We start from the raw sequence: 19,537 nt of genomic DNA on the forward strand, positions 1-19,537 counted from the left end.
CTGCCTCTACTGCAAAGAATCTTGGTGTTATTTTTGATTCCTCCCTTTCTTATTCCACCCACATAAATCAGATTAAGAAACTTTCTTACTTTCACCTCTGTAACATATCCAGTGTTTGCTCCTTCCTCTCCTTTTCTACTGCTGAGAAACTTGTTCATGCTTTGCACATCCCGCATCGATAATTGTAACTCGCTGCTGGCAGGTGCCTCTTCTAATCTTATATCACAGCTCCAGCTTATTCAAAATTTGGCTGCAAGAGTCCTTAGTCGAAGCAGCAGCAGACAGCACATAACACCCATCCTGCTCCGCCTTCACTGGCTCCCTGTGTCTTACAGAATCAAATATAAAATCCTACTAATAACTACAAAGCCTTAAACGACCTTGCGCTAAACTACATCAGTGACCTTCTCCATCATGTGCTGTTCGCCCACTAAGGTCCTCTGATTCTGGCAATCTTGTTGTACCCCACACTAATCTACACTCCATGGGTGACAGGGCCTTCAGCTGTATAGCACCCAGACTCTGGAATGACCTACCGAAATTAATCAGGTCAGCTGATTCCATGAATTCTTTAAAAAACAACTCAAAACTCATCTGTTCAGGAAGGCCTTTAGCTCTACCTGACTTTACTACCCTTCTCTCAGTTTACCTTTATGTCAAGATGCTCATGTAACCTGTGTGTGTGTGTGTGTGCTAGACCATCAATTATGTTGTCTGTTAGGCTTTTTTTTCTTTGAATTTACTGTCTTAATCTTCTTTATTTATTTATCTGGTTTGTACAATGCTATATACTGTATACCCTGCAGTTCTATCTTAAACTCTGTGAAGTGCCTTGAGCATGGGAAAGGCGCTATATAAATAAAATGTATTTTTATTGTTATTATCGGTCCGCTAAGTGTTATATTTCCTAGAAGGGGTCGTTAAGAGGAGGCAGCTTTAAGAAGAAGGATGCCTCACGCCTGGACAAACTGGTGAGGAAGGCAGGCTCTATTGTAGGCACAGAGCTGGACAGTTTGACATCTGTGGCAAAGCGACGTGCGCTCAGCAGGCTACTATCAATTATGGAGAATCCACTGCATCCACTAAACAGTGTCATCTCCAGACAGAGGAGCAGCTTCAGCGACAGACTGCAGTCACTGTCCTGCTCCACTGATAGACTGAGGAGATCGTTCCTCCCCCAAACTATGCGACTCCTCAATTCCACCCAGGGGGGTAAACGTTAACATTATTCAAAGTTATTGTCTGTTTTTACCTGCATTTTTATCTATCTATCTATCTATCTATCTATCTATCTATCTATCTATCTATCTATCTATCTATCTATCTATCTATCTATCTATCTATCTATCTATCTATCTATCTATCTATCTATCTATCTATCTTAAAACACCTGCTCGTCGCTGTATTGCCCAAGCCCCCCTTTCAGCTTATACTGGGATGAGACTGGTCGGAAAATAACCGCGGTAGAACAAAAAACACTCCCACACTTAGCCTGGGTCTGATTATGGAAGGTCAAGGGGCTCTCCCAGCTGCTCCCATGCCGTGCTCGGCGGCAACTATTGATGACGTAGCCAGCCAGGAGGGGCCCTCTTTGGCAACGGACCTCGACCCAGAAGTGCAACTGGGTGAGGTTCCAGGTCGGACAGACACTACTCCGGATGGCTCACCAGATCCACCAGATTCTGGCATGGAATATCAGTTCCGCTCCACGCCAGCGCCATTTAAAAAAGAGCAGTGGAATGATGATTCCCTGAAGTTTGCCAGGAATACCATCGTGTCCCTAGACAACATATCGTCAGCGAATTCCACACCACCAGGACTCTGCTTTGTTCTAGAAAACGATCTGCTTTACCGAGTTGCGGAACACGAAGGTGAGAGGCGGAAACTGTTGTTAGTGCCACGGACCTACCAGCAGGAGGTTTGTGAACTAGCGCACTCCCACCTCTTAGGCGCCCATCTCGGGGCCGAAAAAACACTGGAGAGAGTAAAACTCCAGTTCTATTGGCCCGGGATCAATGAGGAGGTCCAACATTTCTGTCAGTCTTGCCCGGCTTGCCAGCTACGTCAGATACCCCGTAGGGATCGTGCTCCTCAGGTTCTACCCTTGACATGACCAAAGGGTATTGGCAAATTCCCTTAACGGCATCCACCAAAGAAAAAACAGCATTCAGCACCCCTAGTGGACACTGGCAATACAAGGTCCTCCCATTTGGACTGCATGGGGCGCCAGCAGCCTTTCAGCATCTGGTAGATAGAGTGCTAAGGCCCCACCAATTCTATTGTGCCGCCTACCTGGATGACGTCGTCATTTACTCCGGCACCTGGGAGGAACATGTGTTGCAGGTTTATACCGTCCTCCTGACGCTAGCGAAGGCCGAGCTTCGGATTAATCCACGAAAATGTTATTTTGGGTTAAACGCGGCTAAGTATTTAGGCTACCTGGTGGGAGGAGGACTGATGAAACCACAGAGTTCTAAAGTAAAGGACATCCTTGCATGGCCCCGTCCGATAGTCAAAAAACAGGTGTAAGCCTTCTTGGGGTTGGCGAGCTACTACCGCCGGTTTGTACCTTGTTTTTCCGAGAGGGCAGCGTCTTTGACAGATTTGACAAAGAAAAGGGCCCCTTTACATATGGTGTGGAACGAGGTGACTTAAAAACGGCCCTAACAACGACACCTGTATTGAGAACTCCTGATTTTTCTCTCCCTTTCATTCTCCAGACCGATGCTTCGGACACAGGTTTAGGTGCCGTGTTGAGCCAAAGCATCGGCGGTGTCGAACACCCTGTGCTATACTTGGAAACTGTTGGACAGGGAGGCCAGGTATGCAGCAGTGGAACGGGAAGCCTTGGCCATCAAGTGGGTGGTAACTCATCTGCGGTAGTACCTGCTGGGCTGGGAATTCACCTTGGTGACGGACCATGCTGCCCTCCAGTGGATGGCCCTCCACATGGATTTGAATCCTCGGGTCACCAGGTGGTTTTTTGGACTTGCAGCCTTATAAGTTCACCATCACTTATTGCCGAGGTAACCTTCAGGCCAGTGCTGATGCTCTCTCTCGTGTTTACGACCTCTCGGTGTGGGCCGCCCGACCCAGTGGGTCTGGGCTGAAAGCGGGGTCATATCACGCACGAGCGCATGGGGAGCGGCTTAAGTACCCAATGGGCACCGTGAAGAGTCATGCCAGGGGTCAATGGCGGGGTACTAACCTCTCTTTTGCTCTCTCCAGAAAGAACGAAGCACCGCCGCCCTAACCGTACCCGGAAGACCATTACGCACACCAACTTCCGGGTTCCTTTCTTACCTCTGGTCCCTTCCTGATGACATCAATTACCCATCTACCATCAATTTCATCACTTCCTGTCCGTCACTATAAATTGTCCGCCAGCCATTTTTTGTTGTTGCTTGTCTGTACTGGATTTTTACTGACAAAAAACCTTTTACTTTACAGTATACGGGGCCTAAAAACCCCAAACCTTTACAGCAGTCTTTTTGTTCCTTTACTATACATATACGTATATATAGATAGATAGATAGATAGATAGATAGATAGATAGATAGATAGATAGATAGATAGATAGATAGATAGATAGATAGATAGATAGATAGATAGATAGATAGATACTTTATTAATCCCAATGGGAAATTCACATATATATATATATATATATACACTAGGGGGTTCGACCCCTGCTTGCTTTGCTCGCCAACCCCTCCGGCCTGCACTATGTGCCAGCCACTTCTCATCTCTGCTGCTCGTGTTGTGAAGAAGGGAGCTGGACGCACCTCAAGGAGGCGCGGTCGCTCCTCCAAAACCCCCTTTAAAACGGTGAGACAATGAGAAACAAATGCAGTTTTTTTTACCTCCTCTTTGCTCGATCAGCTGCTGGCTTGCTGCTGTTGCCATGCCACCTGATTTGCATCTCGCACAGCGCTTCGAAGCCTGTACAGCAGCTGTCCTACTCTTTGTCTTTTATTTCCAGCCCCGGGCGTGGTTAAATCTCTTGGCATAATGTCTTGTCTCGTGGGATGTGAGTTCTTGATATTTTTTAGTTTATAAATCAAATATAAATAAGAATCTGAAAATCTAACAACATCATATTATCCATCCATCCATTATCCAACCCGCTATATCCTAACTACAGGGTCACGGGGGTCTGCTGGAGCCAATCCCAGCCAACACAGGGCGCAAGGGAGGAAACAAACCCCGGGCAGGGTGCCAGCCCACAGCAGTATATATATATATATATATATATATATATATATATATATATATACCGTATATATATATATATATATATATATATATATATATATATATATATATATATATATATATATACCATATATATATATATATATATATATATATATATATATACCGTATATATATATATATATATACTGTATATATATATATATATATATATATTGTGGCAGATTACTGGGGTTCTTACCTGGCCGGGATGCCTGGAGGGACCGGAAAAGAACAGGAATAGCGTCCAGGTCACAAGGGGGCAACCGCCCTGGACTAGGAGGGGACCACTGGAGAGAAACAAAGGGGTTCTGGCCTGTTTGGACCCGTGGCCACCGCCAGGGGGCATCTCAAGCCTCGTGGGACACGGAGAACTGTTGCTTCCACCACACCAGGCAAGATGGCGGATGAGCCTACCAGGGACGCCCAGAGTGCTTCCGGTGCAAAGGGCAGCACCAGGAAGTGCTGCCGGAAAGTCATCACTAGCCACCTGGAGCACATCCGGGCAGGAATAAAAGGCGCCGCCTTACTACAGTCTGGGAGCCAGAGTCGGGAGTGGGAGTAGGACGAAGCTCCCAGGAGGAGAAAGGCGGTAAAGGACTGAGAGAAAGGACTGAATTGTGGTGATTATTGCTGTGTAGTGTTTGGGTCTGTGAACCTGTATGGGGTTACATTAGCAGATTGTGGTGCTCAAGACATTGTGGAAGTACATTTTGCAAGATGAAAATGTGTCACAATGCTTATGACAGTTTTCCTTTCACTTTATCATTGATGAATGTGTGATACTAGACGTTGGACCTCTCATTTGCTTTATCTTTACTGCCTTTGTGCAATGTATAGAATATTTAATAGAAAGAGAGGAAAGTGTGATATTAATTTCTCTTTTGAATGAACTAAGAGATTTTATGGTGAAAACAGGGAGTCAAAAACATTTCTGTTGTAGAATCAGAGTGATCATGTATAAAACTAGAAAACAAACCCGAGAAAGCGCAAATTAAAGAGAAGGTGACTAAGGAAGGATCACAACCTAGAAAAGGAACAGCAATACTGTTTACACTGAAACCCAGCCATTACTGTTACTCACTTAAAATTTGCAGTAAGTCCAGAATAGTACAAATAAAGAGGCACAAAAAGCTTATCAATACATTGTTTTTAATTTCAATGTTGTATTTTTTAATAGGCCCTATTACAAAGGACTATATAAGGCAAATAATATAAGACCTCTAAAAGAATGATCAGACTGGGAGAAAATGTTATAGGTATTGGCGCTAAAATTATAATTTAGCTGGAGTCAAGTGATTTGTAAAATTTAAAGTTCTGTGACACAATCCATTCATGTCTTATTTGGTTTTGCAATGGAGATACTAAAGGGATTCTGATTTCCTACCAGAGTTTAAAAATGTACTTTTTTAATGTTTGATGAAATACTTTAATGTAGAGTTTACACATGCAAGTACTGTAATTTCCATCCCAAAAACATGCATTTTATGTTATGGAAGGATTCATTATTGTTTTATGTTACACTCATAGAAAACATGTATCATCAAGGAATTTATATAGATTAATCAAGATTACAAATCATCATGTAATATACATAGTTATTAGCAACAATGCAAATACTGGAAATAAAAACAAAAGGGTTGACAGAAGCAAGGTGGACTTGGGATACATACTAAAAAACTAGAAATACGCATCAAAAGGAGCTTTACAGATCAAACACAGTTATCATATACATGGATTAAATAGATTTGCATGGTAAAAATGATTACTAATTTAACAGAAAAAAACATACTTAATCTTTCAAAGACCGTAGATCAAATTATTATAACATACAGTTTAGCAGTAATGTCTAAATTGTAGTTTTTTTATTTTTAATTTACTTAAACTGCTTAATCCAGTTTTAGGAGATGCACAGTATTTCCTGGTTGCATAGGTGCAAGAATGCCAGAAACTCTTGCAAGGGGTGCCAGTCCAGTGCATTGCACACTTACTTATATTGGGCAAATTCATAATCGTTAATTAGGCTATTTAGGAAATAGGTAGCATACTCACTGAGACATTGGGAGAACATGCAGATTTCACACACACTGTAATTGGACTAGGATTATAACCCAGTCTCTTGGAGGTGTAAGGCAGCAGCAGCAGCACTTAGTTCTGCAATGCCATGTTGGCAAGGCAGATTTAATATTTACTTGTAGCCATAGTATTTTTTTAGAATTGTACGTAAAGAAAGTATACAAATTTACCTATTAACCACTAAGAAAAAGACAGCAGTTTCAAACGTACAGAATCTATAAAATGTTCACTTTTAAATGTTGCACAGTGTTGTCTTTAAAGAGACAGAGATAGTCTTAACTAAATGTTAATTTTATTATGTAATAATAAAATACTAAAATACATTTCCAATGTTTGTATCAGTTATGCATTTTAACATATCCTCTTTAAAGAAGCTCTCATAAAATATTGTAATGCAATTCCAGCAACAATAATAACTTCAGATTTTTTTTTCTGGTTGTCTTTTTGCTTAGAGCTTTTCTTCATTGGTGTCTTGAATATGCAGAAGTATATGTGTATAATGTTACTGGATACATGTCTCCAGTATTGATATGTAAATCGGCTTCAGTGGGGTGTTCTGTCACAACTTTCTAACCCTCCACCACCTGTTTAACACTTGTCATGAAGACAGCATGTTTTTCCTTATCAGTACTGGCTCTGGCAGTGGACTCAATTAACAGTGTGACAGACTAAAACCTTATTCTGCCTTGGCCTTTCTGTAATCAGTGGTTCTCCAAGCTCATGCTGTACTCTCACTGGCTAGGCTTTGCAGAACCACATAGCCCAAATATGATACATTTGTATATTTAAAAATGGACAGCTTTGTAAAAGGAAAAGATGTCTGGATAGTGGGCAGCATTTGCCTGGTGGCTTCATTCCTGTGGCGTAGTCTTTGGAATTTATTGAATTACAAGCGAAAGAAGCAGACACCTTCAACTCCAGACATACAGGTAGTCCCTTCCTTTTTCTTTGTATGCTAAACATGCAGTAATGCATTGACTGTGAATACTTAACAAATAAGCATTGAATATTTAGGCATCTCATTGTTGCTAATACAGCTGTGCCACCAGAATTCTAAAGTTACAAATGATATTTTGAAAACTCTTACAATGAGTAAATTGTATAAATAAGAAATATTATCTGAATATTAAGAATAGATTTAAGGGCAGTTGTGCTTGCTATTTTGTAAGAGGAAGAGGCCATTTCCATACGGAAGAATTCTCATTTAGGCATTTAGACACAATTTGTGTACAGTGTGATGTACCTGTTTCAACTAATATTTGTGCTCATACTATGCAATCTATACAGTAGAGCCTCAGTAGCATATTTTATCTCAGTTCTTTACCAGTAGCTAGACTATAATATATTATAAAACATAGGAATGTTTTGTATTATTAAAAACTTTATTTTCTTGCTTCTTTTTTATATTTCCAAGGTAAGTGAGTATTTTTTAAGGTGTATTATGTTACATTAGTCTGAAGTTGTATGCCAGTTTTTTTTTTTCATAGCAGAGATAAGCTTCACATCTGCTGCAGGGAATTCATCCTTTATGTGTTAAACAGGCAGAGACATTCTGGTTGAATCATTGTGTGGTACTTCTAGAAAGTTGATTCTGTTCATCTGGACATAGTTTTTTTTCTGAGGGAGATACATTACATCACTCATCCAAGTGACTTCCTCAGTCTCCAATTATTTCTGGATTATTGAGCATGCATCGAGGCATTGTGTGGTACTAACAGAAGTTTAATGGCCTGATGTCTTCATTTACCAATCAGAGATAGACCTGCAGATAAAAATGAACCCTTCTATTCACAGAACAGATCCATTCTCCTTTTCCTGTCACTACCTAACCTCCCTGTTTTGTCAGAAATCAGCTTATTTTTAGAATTTTCACATTGAAATTCGCTGCTATTTCTCTAGTGGGACTTCTTCTGCCTGGACCATTAGAAAAGTTTAATAAGTACAGTAGGCATATATATTTACAGCTCTGTAAATCCCTTTGTAAACAAAGACAATTATGATGAAAAGTTTTCATAATCTAGAAAACAGGAATGGAAATCAGCTTTAGAATCTCGGTGGGAGCCAGGGGGTATATACACTGTTAGTGGCAGGATTACTGGAGATTCAAAGAATAGATATGGGAACAATGTTGTTGGCCATGCCAGCTCAGAAAATGACACAGGAAATGTCTTTATAGTGTGGACAGATGATACAAGTCAAACAATAAAGAGTTGAGGACTCTATTGATAACCTGTTCATTTAATTCAAGCACAATGCTAGCAGCCATAGAGACAGCTTCTCCAATCCACTCTTCTTTTCTCCCTCTTTCTTGGTGTGTCTGTATATGCTTCCTCTCAGGTCTCCTAACCACTTTCACTTTGCTCAGGAACTCCTTTTAAAGGTGCAAAGGAAGTAGCGAATGGGCCAGACTTCCTCTTTTGCAGCAGGAAGCTGACACGGTTGTCCTAAACTCCTCTGCAAATTTTTCTTTAAGGAATACTGTGAACATTAAAGATCATATTAATAATATTTTTTTCTTTAAATCTTGAGAAACAGATATTTAAATACAAAACCAGAAATTGTAACTTTAGGAAGTGTGAGGGCTGATGTATCAGTACAACTTTAGTAACTGGACATAACTTAAAATTATAGCTGAGAGTGACTGATGATCAACCTGAAGTTCTTAACAAAATCCTAGTTTTAAATTATTTCCATATATTGATCCATTCTTTACTTTTTAAGTAAAGCTCAAATGAGGATTTGCCACAACTCTTCATCGTTAAAAAAGAAAAGTATGTAACATATCATCAACTGAAAACTGTAATGTGAACGTGTACAGCATTGCACTACTACAACTGAATTGCATCCTTGGGTACAAAACACAAAGTAAAACACAAAATGTCTACATCAAAAAGAAAAAGTAAAAGTAAAATTTAAAGGAATATAGCAATGAAATATTACCCAAAAATAACCACACTAAATTTACCCTGTCAAAAGTTCTGACTTAAGTACAGTGAACACACTCAAACACAAACTCATCTGTCAAAGCAATCTTTACTTAACAGAATGCATTACATACTCTGAACTTTCCAAAAAACCTTTACTTGCCCATTCGTTAAACCTTGCTCATTGTGCTGTATGTGTATTCTTTACTTTTGGTTATACCTTGTTCATTCTGCTCATCTTTAGTAACTACAGTGTCACAGCAGTTATCTGAAACTGGTTTTAAAAGATCTACCACAAAAGGCATTTTCTAAACCATTACATATTGCTTTGTTGTTTGACCTCAAATTTCTTTTTCATTTCTTTTTTTCTCGTGTCACAATTAAATTGTATTTTGACATCTTCCCTTTGATTGATAGCTGTGTTTTTCCCCAGTCATTTTTGCTTAATTAATATTTCGTCTCTGTTTTGACAAGACTTTCTTCTACTTTTTGTACTTTTTGATTTACCTATGTCTTTGAACCTATTTTCTCATCCTTTGGCTGTCAGGTTTACACAACTTTATATGTTTATGTAATGAATGCAAATACTCTTCACACAAGTGATTTCTTCTCCCACTACTTGGCTGAGAATGAGAAAACTTCACTGAGTTTGTATATTTGGCAGCCTTCACTATTTGCTGCTACAGAATGGTTCGTTAACCCCAGATTCACAAAGGGAGCTTACTGCTCCATCGGTACAGATTTTATAAGGTATGGACCACATAAAGATGATTTCATACATTAATAACATGGCGATGGTGTTTGTTCAGCCAAAATGTATGTGCTTATGAATGGTCATGCTCCTTGTAAACTGTAAATGTTTTTCTGTTTTCCTTTAAGCTCTAAATTTGGCCCAACAAAATGACATATACTTTCTTGTTTTGAGATAATGGATGAAATCTGAGTACTCAAACAAAATCCTATATCAGCAAATCTTGAATATACAAACTCCACCCAGACAGCAACCATGTGTGGGATTCAAACACAGGATTCTGGATCCAACCTGCTGCTCCAACAACCTACAATTGTAAGCTAGCTGCAAATACTACTACTTCCTCATAGGTAAACAACTCAAGTAGATAGATAGATAGATAGATAGATAGATAGATAGATAGATAGATAGATAGATAGATAGATAGATAGATAGATAGATAGATAGATAGATAGATAGATAGATAGATAGATAGATAGATAGATAGATAGATAGATTGGTTTTAATTCTCTCCTTCATTACTACCTCCAGGGGGTCCAGAGCGTGTCCAATAACTTAGCCCGCACTTTTACTCCAGCAGCAGCATACTGATAAAAAACAATATTAAATTAAAGAGTGATAAAAATGCAGGTATAACAGACAGTAACTTTGTATAATGTTAACGTTTACATAGGTGGAATTGAAGAGTCGCATAGTGTGGGGGAGGAACGATCTCCTCCCTCAGTCTGTCAGTGGAGCAGGACAGTGACAGCAGTCTGTTGCTGAAGCTGCTCCTCTGTCTGGAGATGATACTGTTCAGTGGATGCAGTGGATTCTTCATAACTAGGGGGCTCCGCCCCCTGCTCGCTTCGCTCGCCAACCCCTGGTGTTGGGAAATTACAAAGAGCGTGATGTATGAATGAGATATAGCATAGTGTGAAGGTGTAGATGACGCATATAGGAAGCAAACAATTCAGTGTTTGGTACAGTGTAAAGGTTTATTGGAAAATTTCTTTGTACACAACATTAGTAGAAAAGATGGTGTCTTGCACCCTGCCCAGGATTGGTTCCCTGCCTTGTGCCCTGTATTGGCTGGGATTGGCTCCAGCAGACCCCCGTGACCCTGTGTTCGGATTCAGCGGGTTGGAAAATGGATGGATGGATGGATGGATGGATGGATGGATGGATGGATGGATGGATGGATGGATGGATGGATGGATGGATGGATGGATGGTGTCTTGTCCTTGAATGAGTATTCCTTGGCATGGAGCATTTATGACCTTAACTTTAACGTCAGATGAACGTCGAACTCGTGAGAAGGCCACATAAAGTTGCCCATGTCCAAAAACGGGCTCAGAGAGGTAGATGCCAACCTTGTCCATGGTTTGTCCTTGTGATTTGTTGATGGTCATGGGAAAGGCAGGTGTAATGGGGAACTGTCGCCGTTTAAGTGTAAAAGGTAATTCCAGGTTAGAACTTGTAAGGTCAATTCTAGGAATTAGAACAGTATTGTTAGCATGTGATCCTGTAAGAACTGTTGCTTGAATAACGTTGTGTGTCATGGTGTTGACGACTAAACGTGTACCATTGCATAAACCCTGTGTAGTGTTAAGGTTTCCTAATAGCATGATTATTGTTCCGTTTTTAAGGCTAAGATTGTGTTGTGGAAATCCGGCTGGGTTAATAGTGTTCAAATATTCTAAGGGGAAATTAAGATGGTCATTGTCGTCATCAGAGTCAAGTTTGTCAGAGCTTAGAAAGAGCCGTGCCTCTCCAGGAAATAATGAAATGACCTGGTTATTAATGTGATGAACATTAATATTTTTTGGACAGAATATAGTCCGTTGTGTTAAAAGGGGTATTTGGTCTAATGAGATTGCTGTTCCAAATATCTCTGTAAGTAAGTCGTCGCAGATAAAGGGTTGAGGAATCGTAATAATATCTGGGTGAAGTACATCTGTATTGGTGAGTGTACCATCTCTCAGTTGTAATAAGCAATTGTTATATTCGGGATCTGGACATCGCATGTTTTGTACTAAGTGTATCTTTTGAAAGCAATGGCAATTGTCCGCGTAACATTTTTTTGAAGCGCGTTGTAGGTGATGTGAATTTTTTTTTATTGATGCGGGTGCGTGTTTGTGGTCCTGTTACTCAAGCCGTCTAGTTTTGTACCCGTGATCGTGAATTGATGACTTGTTTGATCTTTATTGTTAGGAATATGGATAAGTAATAAGGAGGATCGCACTCACTGTTAATATGCGGACTGTTCGTTTCTTCGTATTATCACCAATCAGGTCTCGCGCCTGTATATGTATTGTAGTTCGCTCTCTTGTTGTTTATGTATGACGTCGTCACGTATTTTAAGGTGGACTGAACAATAGCTGAGCGCATTGCATGTGGAGCAATAGTTAAGCACTGTCTAAAACTGGATGCCATTGTAAATTCATCTATAATTAATAGTGTGGCAAGACGGATGTCACGTGCATTGTTACTGTTCATTTTCATAGTGGATACCGATGTTTCTGTGATTGGGACCGGTATTTTGAATAAGGAGTGACATGTGTTTTTGGAGCCGACACATTTTTTCTTCCGCGGTTTCAGAAGCTTGTTGTAGGTGCCGACGTGATTTGTGCATATTTGCGTTCTTGATTTGTTTCAGGGTGCACTGTTCCAATGCGATGTAATATTTGTCCACATACGCGAAAGCAGTATGGGCCATTGCCTTCTGGTGGCCTGATATTTACTCCGGTACATGCAAAAGCAAATGAACTATTGTAGGATCTAATGCAGTTTGTAAAGTTTTTAGTTTCAGGAACTTCGTTAGTTAGAAGCTTCTGTAGATATGCAGGATATGAATGTAAAGGAGGCAGTCTAATTTGACCCTTTTGACAACAACGTGTAAATTCATTACTTGTATTGCCAGTTGTTTCTTCAGGGAAGTTAAGTGAATGACAATGATTGCAAATGACATTCATTAATCCCAATGAATTTTCATGAATAGTGGACTTATTATTGAACGCGTTGTCAGCTAACTGGCGCAATCGTTTAGCAGGTGTCTGTCGTTGATGTCCTTGACGTGTATGTTTTGCTTGTGCCGTTTGAGAGGCGCGTCGTTGTATGTGCAGGATTTGGGACGTGCTATTCTGGAGCTGTAATGGATTTGCCTGTGCTGTGTGAGAAGCCCGTTGCAGTTTACGGCGTTCATTGTTTGTATTGAGCCTTGCCCGTTTTTGTATGTCGGTTAATCTGTGAGACTCGAGGTGTTTCGTTTTGAACCCTTGCTTATTTGAGCTTTGCGTTTTTGGAGCCGAGACATTTTTTCTTGGCGCGTAGCCTCACTTTTTTATCTCTGTTAGTGGAGGGGGTGTTTGTGTGTGGTGGGTCTGAATCCTCTTTTTTGTGTGCGTACCGTTTCGTGTGCTATGTGGCGCTTGCGTCTGACTCCTTTCTTTTTGGCTTTCTAGGGGTGCGTCGCCTCATTTCTTATTTCAGTTACTGGAGGGGGGCTTTGTGTGTCGTGGGTCTCAATCCTCTTCTTTGTGTGTGTTCCGTTCGGCGCCTCATGTCTTATTTTACGTTGCTTTCCATCCGATCTCCGTTGCTTGGTGGGGGGGGGGGTTTGTGGGGGCGCCTGCGCAGTACGTTCTTTTGCGTCCACGGCCCATGGCCGGATGTCCCTGCGTCCATCCGGTTTACCATTCTCGTTTAGTAATATGGATTGACAGGAGCCTGCTCAGTGCCCATTGCTCTGCCACGGATGTCAAACTGTCCAGTTCCATGCCTAGAATAGAGCCTGCCTTCCTCACCAGTTTGTCCAGGCATGAGGCGTCCCTCTTCTTAATGCTGCCTCCCCAGCACGCCACCGCGTAGAAGAGGGCGCTCACCACAACCGTCTGATAGAACATCTTATTGCTTGAATAATGACTTGAAATGACTTGAAATGTTCACATCACATTATATTTTATTGAAATCATCTTTTAAATTTGTCAGTTTTAACAATTTTGAAACAGCGAGAAAATAAAAATATGTCTGTATGTATACACACAGTGAAATGTCACATCATGATGGAATATGAATCTGACTAAACATGCTCCAGCAGAACACATCATGGAGCTTATGCAATGATGGTTTGTCACTTTACTATCATTCTCTTTTTCTGCTAGTATCTGTGCTAAGTCAAGGTGCAGTCCTGAAATGCAGATGGTCTTCATGATCACTTTATTCAAGCATTTGGCATAATCAGAGCTGCTATAGCATCCCTAGCAGCTTGCCGTGCGCATTATTGTATATATAAAATCTCCCTATAAAGATAATTATACAATATACAATTGATTTATGTCCCATGTATAAGAATCAACAATTGCTTCACATGTATGCAGTGTATGTATGTATTTGTTATAGCCAAATTAGAAAATCAATTATCCAAGATGCTTTTCAATGAGCCAGGCAGGCTAAGTGGAAAAAAAGTTTAGATTTTTCAGACACCCTAGATGATTTAAATGCTTGCCATATTAAATGAGCATGTGTAGCTTTATTTGAACCTTCTTACTTCCCTTTCCATTTAGTTTGGGTCATTGGAGAATATCTCAGCTAAATGCAATGAGGTAGGATTTCCTGTGTGTGTGTGAATGCATTTGTACTACACAGTACGATAAATAATTTGCTAATAATTTATTTTTACTGTTATTGTTTTACCAGAAATGTATATAATTACCATTTTTAATTTTATGAAGATCAGAATTTTTAATGTTGTTAATTCTTGGTTCATTTATTATTTTGTCCTCAGTCTTGTTCATCCGCACAATTTCTTTAAGAAAATTTGATTATTTTGTATTCTTCTTTGTTGTGTTTGAGGAGACAGGAGCCAAGATTTTTAAACGAAATGTAACACAATAACAAGATTGGAGATCTTGGGACAACATTGCTGATTGCCAAATTTTTTGTATTTTTGCTTTCTGCTATAAGCTGAATGTGTTTTAATTGTGGGCGAGCTTCTGCTATCATGCACGTGACAGATTTGGAAAATACAGTATCATGAACAGAACATGCAGTGATGTTTCATTAGCAAGCACAATTAAAATGTGATTATCAGATGCATTGCGAATGCAGCGTGTAACTTATAATGTGTAGGCTGCATAATACATTGTAAGAACACAAGAAAGACAAGAAAAAAGGCTTGGGGGTTCCTCCCCGTAGATTAAATTAACTCTCTAGAAAATAGGAAGGATTGAGAAGTCACTGCTGACTATGTCCAAATCGGGACTGAGGTTGAGGAAAAAGTGGGTGTTTTATAGCTGCTGAGGAGGAAGGGGAGTTTTGAAATGGCCAGAACCAGAAGTGATGTGACTGAGAAGAAAGGTGCTGGAATTATACAGGCTTCTGTTTGGAGGGTCTGAAGGGAAGAGAGAAAAAGGGATTAGTCCATCCTGACCACCCTTGTCTCTGCATAATACGCCCAACCAAGCCCATTGACTGCCTCGCATGCGCTTGTGCATGACAACATTTTTAAAACAAGAATACTGGCAAATTTTTATTCTCTTTCATTTTTCATTTTTTAAGCTGGTGCTGCAAATAAGTTAAACTAAACTGAACAGCCTGATCGGAACTGCAACTACCTGAAATACAAATTAAAATTTATTACCGACTACGGGATTTAGTCAGATTTTTGAAAGGTTCATACTGACTCATACTAAATCATCATTCATACTAAACATGACTTAATTCAGACGTATTGTTTGCTTTATGTTGCAGACATAATTAATGCGTAGGCCTCAAAATCTAAGTGATAAGCTTTGTGCACTGGAAGTCTTAAATGTCATTCCTAATCAAAAGCCATAAACTGTATTAGAGTACGACAGCTGTCACTTCATTGTCCACTATTGAGTCACCATGTGACTGTGAGCTACTCATTTTACTGCCGCCACTCTGATTATAGTAATATAAATGAGTCTATTCTTTGCCTGTGATTTGTGAGTCACAAATAGTTAAATGCAAAATAATTTTAAATATAGGTCTTGAACAATTCAGAACAAGCAAGGCAGGTTTAATTTCACTTAAGATATGTGTGTGTAGTTTGATCGTAGGCAAGTCTTGTCCATCCATTCATCCATTTTTAGACTCACTTTATCCAATGTATAGTTGAAGAAGCTACATTCTGCAGGGTACTATTGCACATACCCACTGTCACTTGAATAGAATCAGTCTAAAGGTTACTGAAACAGAACACCTTTCTTCCAAATCTGTACACAGGCAACATACAGTAAATAACAAACTATATAAATTAACAGGTAACAGAGGACAAAAAAACTAGTCTGCATGGGAAAAGATATAAAGGATGAATATGTAAAGAATTCATTGATTATTCTGGGTTATTAACAAACATTTTGATAATAAATTAACCATCTAGTCATTCACTACTAAGTCATCTTAGTCCAGGATAGGGTCTTAGGAGCTGGAGCCAATCTTATTCACACAAAGCTAGTAACAACTCCAGATGGGGTGCCATTCCAGGGCCTGCTTACATATAGACTATCAAATGAGTCAAATTTCCTTTAAAAAAATCATTTCAATTGGTTATGTGTTATGCCTATATTATATTATATTATATTATATTATATTATATTATATTATATTATATTATATTATATTATATTATATTATATTATATTATATTTGCAATGAACATGTTTGCTATCTAGTTATCTTTCTGTCTTCTTGTAAGTAAAACATTCTGCTGTTCAAGAGCATAGACTTACTTATTCGGCTTGGGTCAAAAATACACATGGATAGTGTCATTTGAGAAGATGATATGGATACCAGGAATGTCTCACCTTTAGGCAACTGAGTATCCATGAAGGTTAGTGAGCAATTATGATGCAAACATTTCTGTTATATAACCATATAGCTAAATCTCTTGTCATTGTCAGTGGGATAGGCATTCAGATATTTCATGGCTTAGTGAACTGTATGTCAGAACAAATTCCCATTCAAGAAGAGCCCAAAACAGACACTGGCATTAGCTTTCCAGGATTCTTTGACAAGTACAAAATTCATGCAATACTAAATACTAAATTATTACTACCATAATATGTATAACAAGCACTTCATTTTTTTAAGATGAATTTACTGTGTACGTATAACAATGAATGTTACTCTTTGCAGAGTTAAGGAGTTTAAATAATGGACAATACATACACCACAACTGATATGTGGCTCGCAACTGATTAAATGCCCAAGTCTAAGTTGTTCAGTTGTTCTGCATTAGCTCATAATTTATAAAGAAAGAATGGAAAAAGCCTGTGTGCATGTAAACACTTTTCATTAGATTAGATTAGATTAGATTAGAAAAATGTAATCAATTCCATGGGGGTTTTCTTTGTGAAGGCGCAATATAAAATAACATATTTGTGTCTTTAGGACGCTTCTCATTTTCCCAGTAATAAAAAGGTAAATTATTAATATTTCTTTTTTATTATTATTATATATAGAGATCTTAACACTCACAGGGTAGGATCTTAATAGCAGGATTCTTATTTTAATATTTTGAATGCCTTCTGCATATATACAAATTTTCTATAACTAAAGTCATGATAATTCATACCTTACAATGATCAATTATACAGTGTAAAATAATAAGAAATGTCAGCCACACAAGGATTTGTGGCTCCAGCCAGGAGTGCAAAACAAAAGATCTTTTTTATTAAGAAATTTTTAAAAATGTCGTTCTCTTGTGGTAATGAAGAGAATAGTTCCAATGTTATGTCTTTGAGCTCTTCAGGTTGAATGGTAACTTGATCAAATATCATCAGTCCTTTTATTCCAGTTGGGCAGTAGAGACCTCTCAAACCTTGTTGAGAGGTTTACTTACCTTGGCAGTGACATTCATATCTCTAGTGACTCTTCCTATGAAGTCAGTAGATGAATTGGGAGAGCATGGGGGGTCATGAGGTCGCTGGAAAGGGGTGTGTGGTGCTCCCGATATCTATGCAAAAGGACGAAGGTCCAAGTCTTTTGCGTCCTGGTGCTTCCTGTCTTGCTATATGGTTGCGAGGCATGGACGCTATCCAGTGACCTGAGACGAAGACTGGACTCCTTTGGTACTGTGTCTCTCCAGAAATCCTTGGGTACCGTTGGTTTGACTTTGTGTCGAATGAGTGGTTGCTCATGGAGTCCCGAATGAGGCACATTACCTGCATTGTGAGGGAGTGTCAGTCATGGCACTTACGGCCATGTGGCACATTTCCCAGAGGGTGATCCAGCTCGTAAGATCCTCAATGTTAGGGACCCGAGTGGCTGGACCAGACCAAGGGGTCACCCACGTAACACCTGGCTGCGGCGGATAAAGGGTCATTTCCAGAGGTTGGGACTGGACCGCGTGTCTGCCTGGGGGGTGCGGCAACGTACTGTACCAGTGCATGCTCCCCAACTTGACTTGACTTGGCAGTAGAGACACAACTGGAAGCAGGATAGAAGTGAGGGCAACCTTTTTCTGGTTAGTGTTCCACCATTCTAGAGTTGGAAAAGAGAATGCAAGAAAAAAACATTGGAACCCTTTCAATACAACTACGTGTTACCTTAGTCTAAGTAAAAGACTAACCAGTCTTGTATGTGTGACAAGAGCTACTTAAAATTTACATCATTGCTGTGTGTACATGTCACTGAACAGTTTAACAGACTTCTTCTACCTCATATGTTGTTTTTCCTCAAAAATATTATGCATTGAATTTTTGAATCCTGGACCTTTCATAGCTTGTATTTTTCCTTTAATATTTTTAAAAGTCCTACATACTTTCCTACGAGGGAGATATTTTTAATTTACTGAATTCAAAACACATCAGCATGTACTGAATTTTTGAAACATGCACTTTTCATAGCTTGTATGTTTCCGGTTATACTTCCTTAGAAGGCTGGCTTCCTTCAACATCTGCGATAAGATGCTGCAGATGTTCTATCAAACAGTTGTGGCAAGCGCCCTCTTATACGCAGTGGTGTGCTGGGGAGGCAGCATTAAGAGGAAAGACGCCTCACGCCTGGACAAACTGGTGAGGAAGGCAGGCTTTATTGTTGGCATGGAGCTGGACAGTTTAACATCTGTGGCAGAGCGAAGGGCGCCCAGCAGGCTCCTATCAAATAAGGAGAATCCACTGCATCCACTAAATAGTATCATCTCCAGACAGAAGAGCAGCTTCAGCGACAGACTGCTGTCACTGTCCTGCTCCACAGACAGATTGAGGAGATCGTTCCTCCCCCAAACTATGCGACTTTTTAATTCCACCCGGGGGGGGTAAACGTTAATATTTAACATTATACATAGTTATTGTCTGTTTTTTCACCTGCATTATTATCATTCTTTAATTTAATATTATTTATTGTATCAGTATGCTGCTGCTGAAGAATGTGAATTTCCCATTGGGATTAATAAAGTATCTATCTCTATCTTTAATATTTATAATAATTTTCTGAAATCAAAGCACATTTGCATATTTCTAAATAAATAAATAAACATATGTCCTTTTCTTGTCATGAATCACAAGTCTGAAATATGCCTTACTCT

General features: G+C 39.5%; 1 protein-coding gene across 3 annotated transcripts in view; it reads left to right on the top strand.

Moving 5' to 3' along the window:
• Positions 1-19,537, top strand: part of LOC114653592 (myosin light chain kinase 3-like) — a 189,929-nt gene that overhangs the window by 62,200 nt on the left and 108,192 nt on the right. Inside the window, exon 1 of one of the 3 annotated variants that reach the window (XM_051928839.1) lies at positions 7,034-7,259. The exons of the other annotated variants lie outside the window; for them this stretch is intronic. Coding sequence (XP_051784799.1) covers positions 7,122-7,259 — 138 coding nt within the window. The 5' untranslated portion in view covers positions 7,034-7,121. Of the gene's footprint in view, positions 1-7,033; positions 7,260-19,537 lie in introns of those variants that run through there. 3 annotated transcript variants of the gene reach the window in all.

The sequence above is a fragment of the Erpetoichthys calabaricus genome, chromosome 6, assembly GCF_900747795.2.
Source record: "Erpetoichthys calabaricus chromosome 6, fErpCal1.3, whole genome shotgun sequence".
Classification (NCBI taxonomy): Eukaryota; Metazoa; Chordata; class Cladistia; order Polypteriformes; family Polypteridae; genus Erpetoichthys; species Erpetoichthys calabaricus.